This window comes from Pecten maximus, chromosome 11, assembly GCF_902652985.1.
Source record: "Pecten maximus chromosome 11, xPecMax1.1, whole genome shotgun sequence".
Lineage (NCBI taxonomy): Eukaryota > Metazoa > Mollusca > Bivalvia > Pectinida > Pectinidae > Pecten > Pecten maximus.
This window is the reverse complement of record NC_047025.1, coordinates 43,903,125-43,920,559: the sequence shown is the minus strand read 5'-3', so window position 1 is coordinate 43,920,559 and position 17,435 is coordinate 43,903,125. Positions and strand designations below refer to the sequence as shown.

General features: G+C 41.2%; 1 protein-coding gene across 1 annotated transcript; it reads left to right on the top strand.

The window, feature by feature from the left end:
• Positions 1–2,747: 2,747 nt before the first annotated feature.
• LOC117338637 lies at positions 2,748–3,542 on the top strand. The gene has a single exon (XM_033899994.1). The coding sequence runs from the start codon at positions 2,748–2,750 to the stop codon at positions 3,540–3,542; it is 795 nt and encodes a 264-aa protein (XP_033755885.1).
• Positions 3,543–17,435: the final 13,893 nt, after the last annotated feature.

Below are 17,435 nucleotides of genomic sequence, written 5' to 3'. Positions count from 1 at the left end.
ACATTATGTAGCGTGGAAATGTATTTCACGTTTATGTTTATTAAATTAGAAATGTAGGTTAATTGTATTATTGTTTAGGGTAATATAGTAGTGGGCTATGTATATGTATTACATAGGGTGTGTATAGGGTCTATATATGTATGTGTATATACGGGGCAGCAGGGAGCTAGTTTTCCTTATAAGGAGTTGTTTACGTTCTGTAGCATCGTGGAGCTGTGTATTAGGGCCCAACCTGATTGACAGGTTGCATAAGGCCCGTGTAAATTTAGTAACAGGTTCCTATTGATAACTAGTGTTTAACCAATCAGAGAGAGTGAAGAGCGAGCTGTAAGTAGGTCGGAGGAGCGAGAGGAGCAGGTCTTAACCAATCAGCGTGAGTGAGGAGCGACAGAGGAGCCAAATCTAGGCCGGAGGAGCAGATGTTAGCCAATGAAAATACAGTATGAACGTGGTATATAAGGGGTGAACGTGACGAAAACAAGGAGATAAAGTTTTACTTTGGGAAATACCCCACGCAACTTGTGATAAGATATTGATACTTGGATTTAACTTACACTTTTATGGGATTTACTAAGTGTGTTATTCTCACTATGGAATACATAATACTACTGGAAGTTATCACCCGTGGATATTATGTGAAACAGTGTATATTCGATGCGAAGTGTGTACATGTGTACGTCTGAATGGGATTTATGTGAACCTAATGTATGATATGTCGAACTTCATAGATGTGTAAATAAAATTATGTGAACTTTAGTCTGGTGTCATAGTTGTCCCTGCCGTAGTCAGCTTCCATCTCGAACTTTTATTAATAGCGTCTCGTGTATACCCGAGTGGAACGCTACAATTGGTGGCAGCGGTGGGGATGGAATGTTTTATGACTACGGTAGCTGGACTTGCACATTATAAAACTATTTGGATTTTACATCTGTGATGATTTTCGACAATGGATATTCCGGACACACTAAGGAGACCATCTCAGCGTGGGCGTACTTCACCGCGTGTGCGTCGAAATTTAAGTTTTGATTTCAATGAGAGTGAAGTCGGGAATAGCGATGGGTCAAGTAGCCCGTCTTGGACTTTAAGAAGTCCAGATGTGGATACACCGGATGTGAACGATATTCCGCATGTGGGGCAAAGGACTCCGGGGAGTAGTTATGGATGTGAGACTACTTCACAGGCGAGAACCACTCATTCATGCATAACGGGGAATCAATACAAAGGATTTATTTTGAAATGGATTCTTGTGTTGGTGTGTTTGGGAAGTTGAGTTGGTAATCTGTACCACAGATACCCCAACCACGTCATCATCTGTTTCACTAAGGAGTTTATAGTTTTGGGAACTCTTGTGATACTCACATGTTCGCTCATAGTGAAGTTGTTACGGAATCCCATGATGATGGACATGGTGCAAAATATGTCTCAGGGATTAGATGTATTGGAGACGTCGTGAATATGGAGAGCAGTCCACCCGGAACGATATCAGTTAAAGGGGTCAAGAAGTTCCGTTGAAGCGGACATTCAGTGGTACCGGTAAAGATATATGGAGTGAATATATCCGGTATTTCGAAAATGTAGCTGACCTGAATGGCTGGACACCTTCCCGGACTTTGCGTATATTTTCACTGTACTGCGTGGTCAAGCCGAGGTGTATGCTTACGGTCTGAATAATACCGTTAAGCAGGACTGGGATACATTAAAAAATAAAATGGACGACCGGTTTGAACACAGATCCATGAAAGAAAGTTATGTAGCGGAGGCTAAATTAAGGAAACGGAAAACAGACGAATCGTACAGAGATTTCGCAAAGACTATGGAAGACTTGTACAGACGAACATACCCCAACAACAGAGAATATGTGGAGGAGAGCAGTTTAAAAACTTTCCTTAATAACTGTCATTCTTCCGATAATTTCCGTTTAGCGGTTAAACGCATGTGCCCCAAGACATTACAGGAGGCGGTGACATTTGCCATGCAGGAGGAATGTATTATGTTGGGAGAAAAACGGAACGCTAAGGACCAGAAGCGCTCAGTGTACAATGTGCAAAATATGTCGTCAGCCAAGCAACCCGGAAACGGAAGTACCGGGAAACGACTGAAGTGCTTTGAGTGTGGTAGTGAAGAACATCTAAGAAATAAGTGCCCGGATGTTAAGAGAAATTCGACCTCCAATCAAACAAATGAACTGTCGTTAAACGAGCCCCGGCTGGAGCAGTAGGCCATGCGCCCGCCGAGCAGGAACAGAGGCCTAATACAGGAATGAAACAAAATTCAATTGTACCCAGTGGAACCTTGAGACAAAAAGAAATTGTTCTAAGTGACGCCGAAAACAGGGATACAGAAACAGAGTTTTGTAGTGCTATTTCTTCCGCGGGAAACTGAAGACAGGGAGAGATTAATAACTTACTCGAAGTGAGAGTAAAGTGCGATGCTGCTATGAAAGTGCGTGGTATGGTGGAAGTACGCCTTTAATCTGGAAAGTCGACACCGGAGCGAGACGGACTTTTATCACCGAAGATACCTACTATAGAATTTATGGAAAGGATCGTCCTATATTGGAGCCTGCTCGTTCCAAGTTCGAGACAGCCGATGGAAACGAGTTGTCGGTGTTAGGGACTACTATTATGTGTTTGACTTTTGGAGATATTAGTGTAAACTTTAGAGTTTTTGTGGCCAATATTAAAACAAATTTATTGGGCCAAGACTTCATAACTCAATTTAAATGTCAAAGGGACTATGACAACTGGATGTTTACCATCACGGACAGAAAACCTAAAGATGAATATGTCAACGAAAACGGATTTAAAAGCAGCAGAGTGGTCAGTATGGACACTGTAACTATACCTGCTAAACACGAGATGGTGGTGAGATCAAGACTGACCAGAACAACTAACTCACATGTTGGAGTTCTCGTACCTGAGAAAGTGTTTATTCATTCTCACGGATTAGCATTAGCGAATGTTCTCGTTGATACTTCACACAAATCGCTATATACGAGATTATTCAACACTGGTGACGAGCCAGTCACAGTGAAGAAAGAGACCAACATGGCTGTTTTTGAACCGGTGAAAGATATCGGCAGGACTATTTCAGACGTTGATAACATTGCCGAGCACGATGACATGTTACCGGAATATTTGGTGGAAATGTACGAACGTGGATGTACTAACCTTAATTCTGAGGAACGTGCGCAGTTCAGGCAGTTCTTGATAAAACATCAGACCACATTTGCGGATCCTAAGGGAAAGATGAGAAGAATTACGTTGGGCGAGCATACTATAAAATTAAAGGATCCCGTACCATTTAAGGAGGCACCACGGAGAGTGCCTATATACAAACGTAAAATCTTGGATGAAGAAATAGCCAAGTTAGAACAACAAGGATTGATAGAGCGATCGGAGAGTCCATGGAGTTCACAACTTGTTTTGGCCAAAAGCGGGACAATTCCTGGAGAGTGTGTGTGGATTACCGGCGACTTAATGAGAAAACTATTAAGGATGCCTACCCCATTAGTCGTATTGACGACAATCTGGACGCGTTGAGTGGAGCTAAATGGTTTTCATCTCTGGATCTCAATATGGCTTATCATCAGGTGCCTATGTGCGAGGACGACAAAAAGCTGACCGCCTTCGCTACGCCACGAGGTGGATTGTACCAATATAAAGTGATGGCGTTTGGTTTGACTAACGCCCCGGCGACTTTCTCCAGAATAATTGAGAAAGCGCTGAGTGGATTACAATGGAACATTGCAGTGCTTTATCTGGATGATATTATTGTGTACGGGAAGGATTTCGGACAACATTTGGACAACTTGACGGCAGTCTTGGAAAGGCTTGACGGGGCCAATTTAAAGTTGAAGGCCAAAAAGTGTCATTTTTTCTGCAGAGAAGTGACGTTCCTGGGGCTTGTGGTGTCACAGGATGGCGTCTGGAAAGCGCCAGAGACCGTTTCAGAGTTAAGAACTTTCCTAGGATTAGCGTCCTATTACAGCAAGTTTGTTAAAAACTTCGCATTAATAGCGAAGTGTCTACACGACCTTACCAAGAAAGGTAAATCATGGATGTGGACGGAAGAACACTCTGCAGCTTTTAATGAGCTGAAGGAACGGTTAACATCAACTCCTATTTTGAGCTATCCAGACGTAAACGGGGGTAAATTCATACTTGACACGGATGCCAGCAATTACGCTATAGGAGCAGTGTTGTCACAAGTCCAGGAAGGCCAGGAAGTGGTTATTGCGTACGCCAGTAGGTCTCTAAGTAAAGCTGAGCGTAATTATTGTTTGACCCGGAAAGAGATGTTGGCCGTTGTTTTCTTTGTGGAATACTTCCGGCATTATCTGATTGGACGTGAATTCTTGTTACGGACGGATCATGGATCGTTGACTTGGCTGTACAAATTCAAGGAACCAGATGGGCAGATTTGCAGGTGGATACAGCGACTGAGTCCATTTGATTTTAAGATACAACATAGGCCTGGGAAACGTCACTGCAACGCCGACGCCATGTCTAGATTAATTAATGATAAAGCCGCAACGTGTAAACAATGCGAAATGCCGTTGGATATTGAACAATCCCAGGCTATCGATACGAATATGTCGAAATTACAGGACATTCCGGAAGTAATAATAGACAAACCTGAAGCGGACGTAATCGATCAACCGGAAGTGGATAGTATTGAAAGCATAAAGATACTTTTCAAATCGGATATGAACTGTGGAACTCATTTAGCGTGCCTACCTGTACCATGCCAACAGAACAATGTTTTTCTGGTGATGTTATGCCGGAATGTCCGGACCGTAGTTGGCCGGCTGATCAACTACATGCAGATCTAGGGTACAGTGACGTCAGCGAAGAAAAGGTGGAGCTAAAGCAGACGGCAGAGCGAGCCCCAGCATACAGTGACGTCAGCGAGGGCGAGGTGGAACATGAGCCTATGACCGGAACCAGTAATGTGTTTGTGTACAATGTCAGTACCAAACCATCATGATATCCATGACTCGGACCACCACCACATCTATTGGTTACTCGGAAGGTGTGGACCCTGAGTTCGTCGACTTTCCGGGATTGGTACGGGAGACATTGGAGGAAATACCACAACATTTTGCCAATATGGGGACGCGCCAATACACAGCATTCGATGTCTGAATGGATTTATTAATGAGACTTTTAGATGCTGAAAAGACATTCTGTGACTTTTGAATAATGTGACATTCAATGGATTTGATTGTGTGACCATTTTAACGACCCTGGTACATGAATATTGAACTTTATTTGGATAACGGTACGTTCTCCGATATTTGGTCCGGATGATAAACACTATGTTAACGATTGACTTTTACCATAAAAGCAAACATTACGTTATCATCATGTGGAACATTTTTCTACTAGTTGTGATATTTTCTCACTGGATTTATATCGTGTTTTGTGTTCATAATGTTATGTTGGACGTTGTATTTTATTTGAATCATTTGTGATTGAAATATTATTGAGTACGAAAGCCGGTTGGGACCATTTTCGTAGAATTTTTTTTTTTTTTTTTTTCGCGTAATAACGCGAAACTATCGCGTTATATCGCGAAACTAACGCGTTATATCGCGAAACTTTCGCGTAATTACGCGAAACTATCGCGTTATTACGCGAAACTATCGCGTAATATCGCGAAACTTTCGCGTTATTACGCGAAACTAACGCGTTATTTCGCGAAACTAACGCGTTATTACGCGAAACTAACGCGTAATATCGCGAAACTTACGCGTTATTACGCGAAACTTACGCGTTATTACGCGAAACTATCGCGTAATATCGCGAAACTTTCGCGTTATTACGCGAAACTAACGCGTTATTTCGCGAAACTAACGCGTTATTACGCGAAACTAACGCGTAATATCGCGAAACTTACGCGTTATTACGCGAAACTAACGCGTTATTACGCGAAACTAACGCGTAATTACGCGAAATATTATTATATGACTGTGATTTCCCCCCTTTCCAGATTGGGCAATTCTAAACATTATCCCTTTGATCAAATATTATTATCAATCCCGAATCCGTGCCTCAGTGTAGGACAAAACACCCCCGTCCCTTACCCCCATCCCCCGGACAAAAGCCCCTTCTATATAAATTTAGTTGGTATACGTTATATACTATTAGTAAATCTGTATTTTTTAATAGTATTTTATCAATAATCATCGATTACATGGTGCCATCAGGTTCCTAAAACATCTCCTTTTTCAGTATCTGTGTCTCAAGTTATAATATAATGACTGCCTTACCAAACATGTTGCTCTGTCTTGTAATCATTTTAATTTTAGGAATGATTAAAATCAAAGAAATCATATAAAAAAACAAATTGATACCTGTGCAAATAAAGACATTTCACTGTTGATACACATGAAGACATTAATGATATATTTCTTTTCATAAGAATACTACATCAATGAAAATGTACATATATTGAAATTAATTTTTTTTTTATATAAAGGAGCTTTTGTCCACTTTTTGATTAGTATGAAGGGGCTTTTGTCCTAGGGGCTAATGTCTAGGGGGGTGGGGGGGGGGGGGGACTTTTGTCCGTACCCTCTCTCGCTACAGAGTGATACAACCACCCAATAACTCGAATACGCACCCAAATATAATAACAGAGACTCTCCCGCAATCCGTGACGTCAAATCCAGGGTGACATAACAATCCAACAACTCGATTACACACCCAAATATAGTAACAAGGGAATGTCCAACTATCCGTGTCGTCACAAATGTATACTTACATGTACGTGTAGGTATGTACTCCCGGACAGAGTTTAATAGACTGAATTTTTAGATGTTTTAGCATTTACATTTTGTTGAATTTTAAGCAATAATAAATAATGAAGTTTAAATTCATTGTTGACTTTGACTTTTTAAATGTCATTTTGAACCTTTCTCCAGTCGATCACTATTATTTTTTCAATCCTATGACAGGTAATGATAATCATTCTGTAATATGAAAATGTTGCAGTTTTGTCATATAATAAAGCAGTTATCAACCTGTTTTCAGGTGAATACGATGACCTTCGGCCTCGGGAAATATCATTTTCTCGAGTTGTTTATAAATCATCATATTTACCTGAAAACAGGTCGATAATTGTATAATATCACGAAACTTTTGCGTTATAATGCGCAGCAGGTTATATCAGACGATGAAATGGTTTCAGAGTATTAGATACTGACTGTAAAGATGGAGGGCGAGAACCAAGATTTTTTTTCTGTCCAGAATTTTGTAATTCTTTGAGAATGAATAATGCAACATCGTATATATCCGAGAACTAATTTCCTTATTGTTAAACACTATCGTTTCAAAGTTCGTTTACGTGTTGAATTGCTTAAAACAGCACTATCCACTATTGTTAAAAAAACTCAAAATTTCAGCTTGGGATAGGAGGCTAAGCTCAGAATAAAAACTCACTAAACTGTCGTGCCTCATGTCAATACTCTTCAAAAGTAGCCGATACTTCTTATAACTATCAATATATATTCGTGATATAACGCGTAAGTTTCTAGAAATAACGCGAAAGTTTCGCGTAATAACGCGTTAGTTTCGCGTAATAACGCGAAAGTTTCGCGTAATTACGCGAAAGTTTCGCGATATAACGCGTTAGTTTCGCGTAATAACGCGTTAGTTTCGCGTAATAACGCGTAAGTTTCGCGAAATAACGCGAAAGTTTCGCGATATAACGCGTTAGTTTCGCGTAATAACGCGAAAGTTTCGCGTAATTACGCGAAAGTTTCGCGATATAACGCGTTAGTTTCGCGTAATAACGCGTTAGTTTCGCGTAATAACGCGAAAGTTTCGCGATATAACGCGTTAGTTTCGCGTAATTACGCGAAAGTTTCGCGATATAACGCGTTAGTTTCGCGTAATAACGCGAATTTTTTTTTATTTTCTTCTACAAAAATGGTCCCAACCGGCTTTCGTACTAACCGGCTTTCGTAGGAACGCTACAATTATAGTAATATCAAACTAACCTGACAATGTGTATGAGAAATTTAAGCATTGAATTGTCTTACTATGGCATCAAACAAACCTGACAATGCTTGTGTATGAGGAAATTTAAGTATTGAATTGTCTTACTATGGCATCAAACAAACCTGACAATGCTTGTGTATGAGGAATTTAAGCATTGAATTGTCTTACTATGGCATCAAACAAACCTGACAATGCTTGTGTATGAGGAATTTAAGCATTGAATTGTCTTATTATGGCATCAAACAAACCTGGCAATGCTTGTGTATGAGGAATTTAATCATTGAATTGTCTTACTATGGCATCAAACAAACCTGACAATGCTTGTGTATGAGGAATTTAAGCATTGAATTGTCTTACTATGGCATCAAATGCAGACAAAACCATCGTGTTGCTCTAAGCGCCCCGGTATTTAAACCGACCTTATACCATGTTCTATACTGTAGGATGGTTTTTAATTCTCTTTTTCAAAATGACTAAATACAATTCACGTTGTGGTTTAAAATTCCCACCTTACCGAAATCACCGACATTTGGTTTCAAAAATAGGAACACCATGATAAAGGCTATTGAATTCTTATTTCAGTGCAAACAAACTATTCATTCGGAAATAATGAAATTGTTATTAGAAGAAAATAATGGGATGAACAGTTTGAATTTGTAGAACCAACATGGGAATGTATTTTTTACTTCCAAAATAACATTTTGTTTTCAAACTTTTACACTATATTCTGACAACAAATCCAATGACTTTTAAGGCAGACATTGTCACTAGTCCACTATATACGTTTTGTATATCAGAAACTATCACTCGTACTCTGTGGGAATGTGAAAAAGTCCTAAATTGTTGACAGAGTTTAGAAACACTTTTAGAAGCCCTCCTCATTCATTTTACTATTAACAAAGAATCTTTTTTCGGGGTGGAGTGGGATATTCTGACTTCTCAAACATATTGATAGTAAAATTGATAATAAAGTTAATATCATCATTAAGAAATATATCTATAAAACAAGATGTTCTAATAGTGATCTCAATATAAATCACTTAGTCATCAAAGATCATAACAATGTAAAGAAAGATATAGCAACAGCAAATGGACATTCTTTTCTTGACAATTTGGTTTTTGAATGACAGAAATGGAAAAAAATGCTATCTCTGTAAACTTTTTATTATGTCACCTTGTTTTTTTCTGTCTCCTATCCTCTGGACCATAACAGTTCCTTTAAAACAAAAGTGAACATATAATATATATTCCTGTTTCAATAGCATTAACTTATGTGTATACATTATACGTATATGTATTCAATACTAAAACTTAATTCTGGACCAAAAAAACAACAGTTTATAATATAGTTCCAATCTCTAATCTAAACAAATTATGAGTGACGATGTAGAGGACGATCGCGATCATGATTGTCATGAAAAGAGAGTGTCTGAACATGTTAAAGAGGGTATCTCAATATGTTAAAGAGGGTATCTCAACATGTTAAAGAGGGTATCTCAATATGTTAAAGAGGGTATCTCAATATGTTAAAGAGGGTATCTCAATATGTTAAAGAGGGTATCTCAATATGTTAAAGAGGGTATCCCAATATGTTAAAGAGGGTATCCCAATATGTTAAAGAGGGTATCTCAATATGTTAAAGAGGGTATCCCAATATGTTAAAGAGGGTATCCCAATATGTTAAAGAGGGTATCTCAATATGTTAAAGAGGGTATCTCAATATGTTAAAGAGGGTATCTCAATATGTTAAAGAGGGTATCCCAATATGTTAAAGAGGGTGTCTCAACATGTTAAAGAGGGTATCCCAATATGTTAAAGAGGGTATCTCAACATGTTAAAGAGGGTATCTCAATATGTTAAAGAGGTTATCTCAATATGTTAAAGAGGGTATCTCAATATGTTAAAGAGGGTGTCTGAACATGTTAAAGAGGGTATCTCAACATCTAAAAGAGGGTGTCTCAACATGTTAAAGAGGTTATCTCAATATGTTAAAGAGGGTATCTCAATATGTTAAAGAGGGTATCTCAATATGTTAAAGAGGGTATCCCAATATGTTAAAGAGGGTATCTCAACATGTTAAAGAGGGTATCTCAATATGTTAAAGAGGGCATCTCAATATGTTAAAGAGGGTATCTCAATATGTTAAAGAGGGTATCTCAATATGTTAAAGAGGGTATCCCAATATGTTAAAGAGGGTACCTCAATATGTTAAAGAGGGTATCTCAATATGTTAAAGACGGTATCTCAATATGTTAAAGAGGGTACCTCAACATGTTAAAGAGGGCATCTCAATGTGTTAAAGAGGGTATCTCAATATGTTAAAGAGGGTATCCCAATATGTTAAAGAGGGCATCTCAACATGTTAAAGAGGGTGTCTCAACATCTTAAAGAGGGTATCTCAACATGTTAAAGAGGGTATCTCAATATGTTAAAGAGGGTATCTCAACATGTTAAAGAGGGTATCCCAATATATTAAAGAAGGTATCCCAATATGTTAAAGAGGGCATCTCAACATCTTAAAGAGGGTATCCCAACATGTTAAAGAGGGTATCTCAACATGTTAAAGAGGGTATCCCAATATGTTAAAGAGGGTATCCCAACATCTAAAAGAGGGTGTCTCAACATGTTAAAGAGGGTATCTATATATGTTAAAGAGGGTATCTCAACATGTTAAAGAGGGTATCTCAATATGTTAAAGAGGGCATCTCAATATGTTAAAGAGGGTATCTCAATATGTTAAAGAGGGTATCTCAATATGTTAAAGAGGGTATCTCAATATGTTAAAGAGGGTATCTCAATATGTTAAAGAGGGTATCTCAATATGTTAAAGAGGGTATCCCAATATGTTAAAGAGGGCATCTCAACATGTTAAAGAGGGTGTCTCAACATCTTAAAGAGGGTAACTCAACATCTTAAAGAGGGTATCTCAACATGTTAAAGAGGGTATCTCAACATGTTAAAGAGGGTATCCCAATATGTTAAAGAGGGTACCTCAATATGTTAAAGAGGGTATCCCAATATGTTAAAGAGGGTATCTCAACATGTTAAAGAGGGTATCCCAATATATTAAAGAAGGTATCCCAATATGTTAAAGAGGGCATCTCAACATCTTAAAGAGGGTATCCCAACATGTTAAAGAGGGTATCTCAACATGTTAAAGAGGGTATCCCAATATGTTAAAGAGGGTATCCCAACATCTAAAAGAGGGTGTCTCAACATCTTAAAGAGGGCATCTCAATATGTTAAAGAGGGTATCCCAACATCTAAAAGAGGGTATCTCAATATCTAAAAGAGGGTATCCCAACATCTAAAAGAGGGTGTCTCAACATGTTAAAGAGGGTATCCCAACATCTAAAAGAGGGTATCTCAATATCTAAAAGAGGGTATCCCAACATCTAAAAGAGGGTATCCCAACATCTAAAAGAGGGTATCCCAACATCTAAAAGAGGGTGTCTCAACATGTTAAAGAGGGTATCCCAACATCTAAAAGAGGGTATCTCAATATCTAAAAGAGGGTATCTCAATATGTTAAAGAGGGTATCCCAACATCTAAAAGAGGGTGTCTCAACATCTTAAAGAGGGTATCTCAATATGTTAAAGAGGGTTTCTCAATATGTTAAAGAGGGCATCTCAATATGTTAAAGAGGGTATCTCAATATGTTAAAGAGGGTATCCCAACATCTTAAAGAGGGTGTCTCAATATGTTAAAGAGGGTATCTCAATATGTTAAAGAGGGTATCTCAATATGTTAAAGAGGGCATCTCAATATGTTAAAGAGGGTATCTCAACATGGTAAACAGGGTATCCCAATATGTTAAAGAGGGCATCTCAATATGTTAAAGAGGGCATCTCAACATGGTAAACAGGGTATCTCAACATGGTAAACAGGGTATCCCAATATGTTAAAGAGGGCATCTCAATATGTTAAAGAGGGCATCTCAATATGTTAAAGAGGGTATCTCAATATGTTAAAGAGGGCATCTGAACACGTTAAAGAGGGTGTCTCAATATGTTAAATAGGGTATCTCAACATCTTAAAGAGGGTATCTCAATATGTTAAAGAGGGTATCCCAATTTGTTAAAGAGGGTATCTCAACATGTTAAAAAGGGCATCTCAACATGTTAAAGAGGGTGTCTCAACATCTTAAAGAGGGTATCTCAATATGTTAAAGAGGGTATCCCAATATGTTAAAGAGGGTATCTCAATATGTTAAAGAGGGTATCCCAACATGTTAAAGAGGGCATCTCAACATATTAAAGAGGGTATCTCAACATGTTAAAGAGGGTGTCTCAATATGTTAAAGAGGGTATCTCAGTATGTTAAAGAGGGTATCTCAATATGTTAAAGAGGGTATCTCAACATGTTAAAGAGGGTATCTCAACATGTTAAAGAGGGTATCTCAATATGTTAAAGAGGGTATCTCAACATCTTAAAGAGGGTATCTCAACATCTTAAAGAGGGTATCTCAATATGTTAAAGAGGGTATCTCAACATGTTAAAGAGGGTATCTCAACATGTTAAAGAGGGTATCTCAACATGTTAAAGAGGGTATCTCAATATGTTAAAGAGGGTATCTCAACATGTTAAAGAGGGTACCTCAATATCTTAAAGAGGGTATCTCAATATGTTAAAGAGGGTATCCCAACATCTAAAAGAGGGCATCTCAATATGTTAAAGAGGGTATCTCAATATGTTAAAGAGGGTGTCTCAACATGTTAAAGAGGGTATCTCAATATGTTAAAGAGGGCATCTCAACATATTAAAGAGGGTATCCCAATATGTTAAAGAGGGTATCCCAATATGTTCAAGTAGATGAAACATCCAATATAGTCCACATAACGTATTGGTTCAAATACTGAGATTGGAATATGCACTTTCTGCTAAAGATGAAATTTAAAAGTTGGCACAAACAATTTATGTAAAAAATCTGCCACCCAACACTGGTATGTGTATCTTTGGGTGTTAACAATGTGATGGAGCGTACAAGGTTTGTGTATCACGACTTCATAGAGGTCTGGAGTCTTACTTAGTCCCGATCTGATGATGCAAAATGGGCAAAGACGAATTTACTTGGGTAACGAGTTCAAATTAATGAACATAGTGGTATAAACAAGACAAATGACGATTTAATTTCCATAGTGTGAAAGTCCTATACCCAAACCACCCACTCCTCTCACCAAGTTGATGTCCTATCCCCTAACTACCCACTCCTCTCCCTAAAGTTAATGTCCTATCCCCTAACTACCCACTCCACTCCCCAAATGTTGATGCCCTATCCTCTAACTACCCACTCCTCTACCCAAAGTTGATGCCCTATCCTCTAACTACCCACTCCTCTCACCAAAGTTGATGTCCTATCCCCTAACTACCCCACTCCTCTCCCCAAAGTTGATGTCCTATCCCCTAACTACCCACTCCACTCCCCAAAGTTGATGTCCTATCCCCTAACTACCCACTCCTCTCCCCAATGTTGATGTCCTATCCTCTAACTACCCACTCCTCTCCACAAAGTTGATGCCCTATCCTCTAACTACCCACTCCACTCCCCAAAGTTGATGTCCTATCCCCTAACTACCCACTCCTCTCCCCAAAGTTGATGTCCTATCCCCTAACTACCCCACTCCTCTCCACAAAGTTGATGCCCTATCCTCTAACTACCCACTCCTCTCCCCAAAATTGATGTCCTATCCCCTAACTACCCACTCCTCTCACCAAAGTTGATGTCCTATCCTCTAACTACCCACTCCACTCCCTAAAGTTGATGTCCTATCCCCTAACTACCCACTCCACTCCCCAAAGTTGATCTCCTATCCCCTAACTACCCACTCCACTCCCCAAAGTTGATGCCCTATCCCCTAACTACCCACTCCACTCCCCAAAGTTGATGTCCTATCCCCTAACTACCCACTCCTCTCACCAAAGTTGATGCCCTATCCCCTAACTACCCACTTCACTCCCCAAAGTTGATGTCCTATCCCCTAACTACCCACTCCACTCCCCAAAGTTGATGTCCTATCCCCTAACTCCCAATTCCACTCCCCAAAGTTGATGTCCTATCCCCTAACTACCCACTCCTCTCCCCAAAGTTGATGTCCTATCCCCTAACTACCCACTCCTGTCACCAAAGTTAATATCCTATCCCCTAACTACCCACTCCACTCCCCAAATGTTGATGCCCTATCCCCTAACTACCCACTCCACTCCCCAAAGTTGATGTCCTATCCCCTAACTACCCACTCCACTCCCCAAAGTTGATGTCCTATCCCCTTACTACCCACTCCTCTCCCCAAAGTTGATGCCCTATCCTCTAACTACCCACTCCACTCCCAAAAGTTGATGTCCTATCCCCTAACTACCCACTCCTCTCACCAAAGTTGATGTCCTATCCCCTAACTACCCACTCCACTCCCCAAAGTTGATGTCCTATCCTCTAACTACCCACTCCACTCCCCAAAGTTGATGTCCTTTCCCCTAACTACCCACTCCACTCCCCAAAAGTTGATGTCCTATCCCCTAACTACCCACTCCACTCCCCAAAGTTGATGTCCTATCCCCTAACTACCCACTCCACTCCCCAAAGTTGATGTCCTATCCCCTAACTCCCAATTCCACTCCCCAAAGTTGATGTCCTATCCCCTAACTACCCACTCCACTCCCCAAATGTTGATGCCCTATCCTCTAACTACCTACTCCTCTAACCAAAGTTGATGTCCTATCCCCTAACTATCCCCTCCTCTCCACAAAGTTAATGTCCTATCCCCTAACTACCCACTCCTCTCCACAAAGTTGATGTCCTATCCCCTAACTACCCGCTCCTCTCCCCAAAGTTGATGTCCTATCCCCTAGCTACCCACTCCTCTCACCAAAGTTAATGTCCTATCCCCTAACTACCCACTCCTCTCCCCAAAGTTGATGTCCTATCCCCTAACTACCCACTCCTCTCCCCAAAGTTGATGTCCTATCCCCTAACTACCCGCTCCTCTCCCCAAAGTTGATGTCCTATCCCCTAACTACCCACTCCACTCCCCAAAGTTGATGTCCTATCCCCTAACTACCCACTCATCTCCCTAAAGTTGATGTCCTTTCCCCTAACTACCCACTCCACTCCCCAAAGTTGATGTCCTATCCCCTAACTACCCACTCATCTCCCTAAAGTTGATGTCCTTTCCCCTAACTACCCACTCCACTCCCCAAAGTTGATGTCCTATCCCCTAACTACCCACTCCACTCCCCAAAGTTGATGTCCTATCCCCTAACTCCCAATTCCACTCCCCAAAGTTGATGTCCTATCCCCTAACTACACACTCCACTCCCGAAATGTTGATGCCCTATCCTCTAACTACCTACTCCTCTAACCAAAGTTGATGTCCTATCCCTAACTATCCCCTCCTCTCCACAAAGTTGATGTCCTATCCCCTAACTACCCACTCCTCTCCACAAAGTTGATGTCCTATCCCCTAACTACTTGCTCCACTCCCCAAAGTTGATGTCCTATCCCCTAACTACCCCACTCCTCTCACCAAGTTGATGTCCTATCCTCTAACTACCCACTCCTCTCCACAAAGTTGATGCCCTATCCTCTAACTACCCACTCCACTCCCCAAAGTTGATGTCCTATCCTCTAACTACCCACTCCACTCCCCAAAGTTAATGTCCTATCCCCTAACTACCCACTCCACTCCCCAAATGATGATGCCCTATCCTCTAACTACCCACTCCTCTACCCAAAGTTGATGTCCTATCCCCTAACTACCCACTCCTCTCACCAAAGTTGATGTCCTATCCTCTAACTACCCACTCCACTCCCTAAAGTTGATGTCCTATCCCCTAACTACCCACTCCACTCCCCAAAGTTGATGCCCTATCCCCTAACTACCCACTCCACTCCCCAAAGTTGATGTCCTATCCCCTAACTACCCCACTCCTCTCACCAAGTTGATGTCCTATCCTCTAACTACCCACTCCTCTCCACAAAGTTGTTGCCCTATCCTCTAACTACCCACTCCACTCCCCAAAGTTGATGTCCTGTCCTCTAACTACCCACTCCACTCCCCAAAGTTAATGTCCTATCCCCTAACTACCCACTCCACTCCCCAAAGTTGATGTCCTATCCCCTAACTACCCCACTCCTCTCACCAAGTTGATGTCCTATCCTCTAACTACCCACTCCTCTCCACAAAGTTGTTGCCCTATCCTCTAACTACCCACTCCACTCCCCAAAGTTGATGTCCTGTCCTCTAACTACCCACTCCACTCCCCAAAGTTAATGTCCTATCCCCTAACTACCCACTCCACTCCCCAAATGATGATGCCCAATCCTCTAACTACCCACTCCTCTACCCAAAGTTGATGTCCTATCCCCTAACTACCCACTCCTCTCACCAAAGTTGATGTCCTATCCCCTAACTACCCACTCCTCTTCCCAAAGTTGATGCCCTATCCCCTAACTACCCACTCCTCTCACCAAAGTTGATGTCCTATCCCCTAACTACCCACTCCACTCCCCAAAAATTGATGTCCTATCCCCTAACTACCCACTCCACTCCCCAAAGTTGATGTCCTATCCCCTAACTACCCACTCCACTCCCCAAAGTTGATGCCCTATCCCCTAACTACCCACTCCACTCCCCAAAGTTGATGCCCTATCCCCTAACTACCCACTCCACTCCCTAAAGTTGATGTCCTATCCCCTAACTACCCACTCCTCTCACCAAAGTTGATGCCCTATCCCCTAACTACCCACTCCACTCCCCAAAGTTGATGTCCTATCCCCTAACTACCCACTCCACTCCCCAAAGTTGATGTCCTATCCCCTAACTCCCAATTCCACTCCCCAAAGTTGATGTCCTATCCCCTAACTACCCACTCCTCTCCCCAAAGTTGATGTCCTATCCCCTAACTACCCACTCCTCTCACCAAAGTTAATGTCCTATCCCCTAACTACCCACTCCACTCCCCAAATGTTGATGCCCTATCCCCTAACTACCCACTCCACTCCCCAAAGTTGATGTCCTATCCCCTAACTACCCACTCCACTCCCCAAAGTTGATGTCCTATCCCCTAACTACCCACTCCTCTCCCCAAAGTTGATGCCCTATCCTCTAACTACCCACTCCACTCCCCAAAGTTGATGTCCTATCCCCTAACTACCCACTCCTCTCACCAAAGTTGATGTCCTATCCCCTAACTACCCACTCCACTCCCCAAAGTTGATGTCCTATCCCCTAACTACCCACTCCACTCCCCAAAGTTGATGTCCTTTCCCCTAACTACCCACTCCACTCCCCAAAAGTTGATGTCCTATCCCCTAACTACCCACTCCACTCCCCAAAGTTGATGTCCTATCCCCTAACTACCCACTCCACTCCCCAAAGTTGATGTCCTATCCCCTAACTACCCACTCCACTCCCCAAAGTTGATGTCCTGTC

Bases quoted from the DNA above. Each gene is read 5' to 3' on its own strand.
- LOC117338637 (XM_033899994.1), top strand. From the start codon at position 2,748: ATGTTTACCATCACGGACAGAAAACCTAAAGATGAATATGTCAACGAA.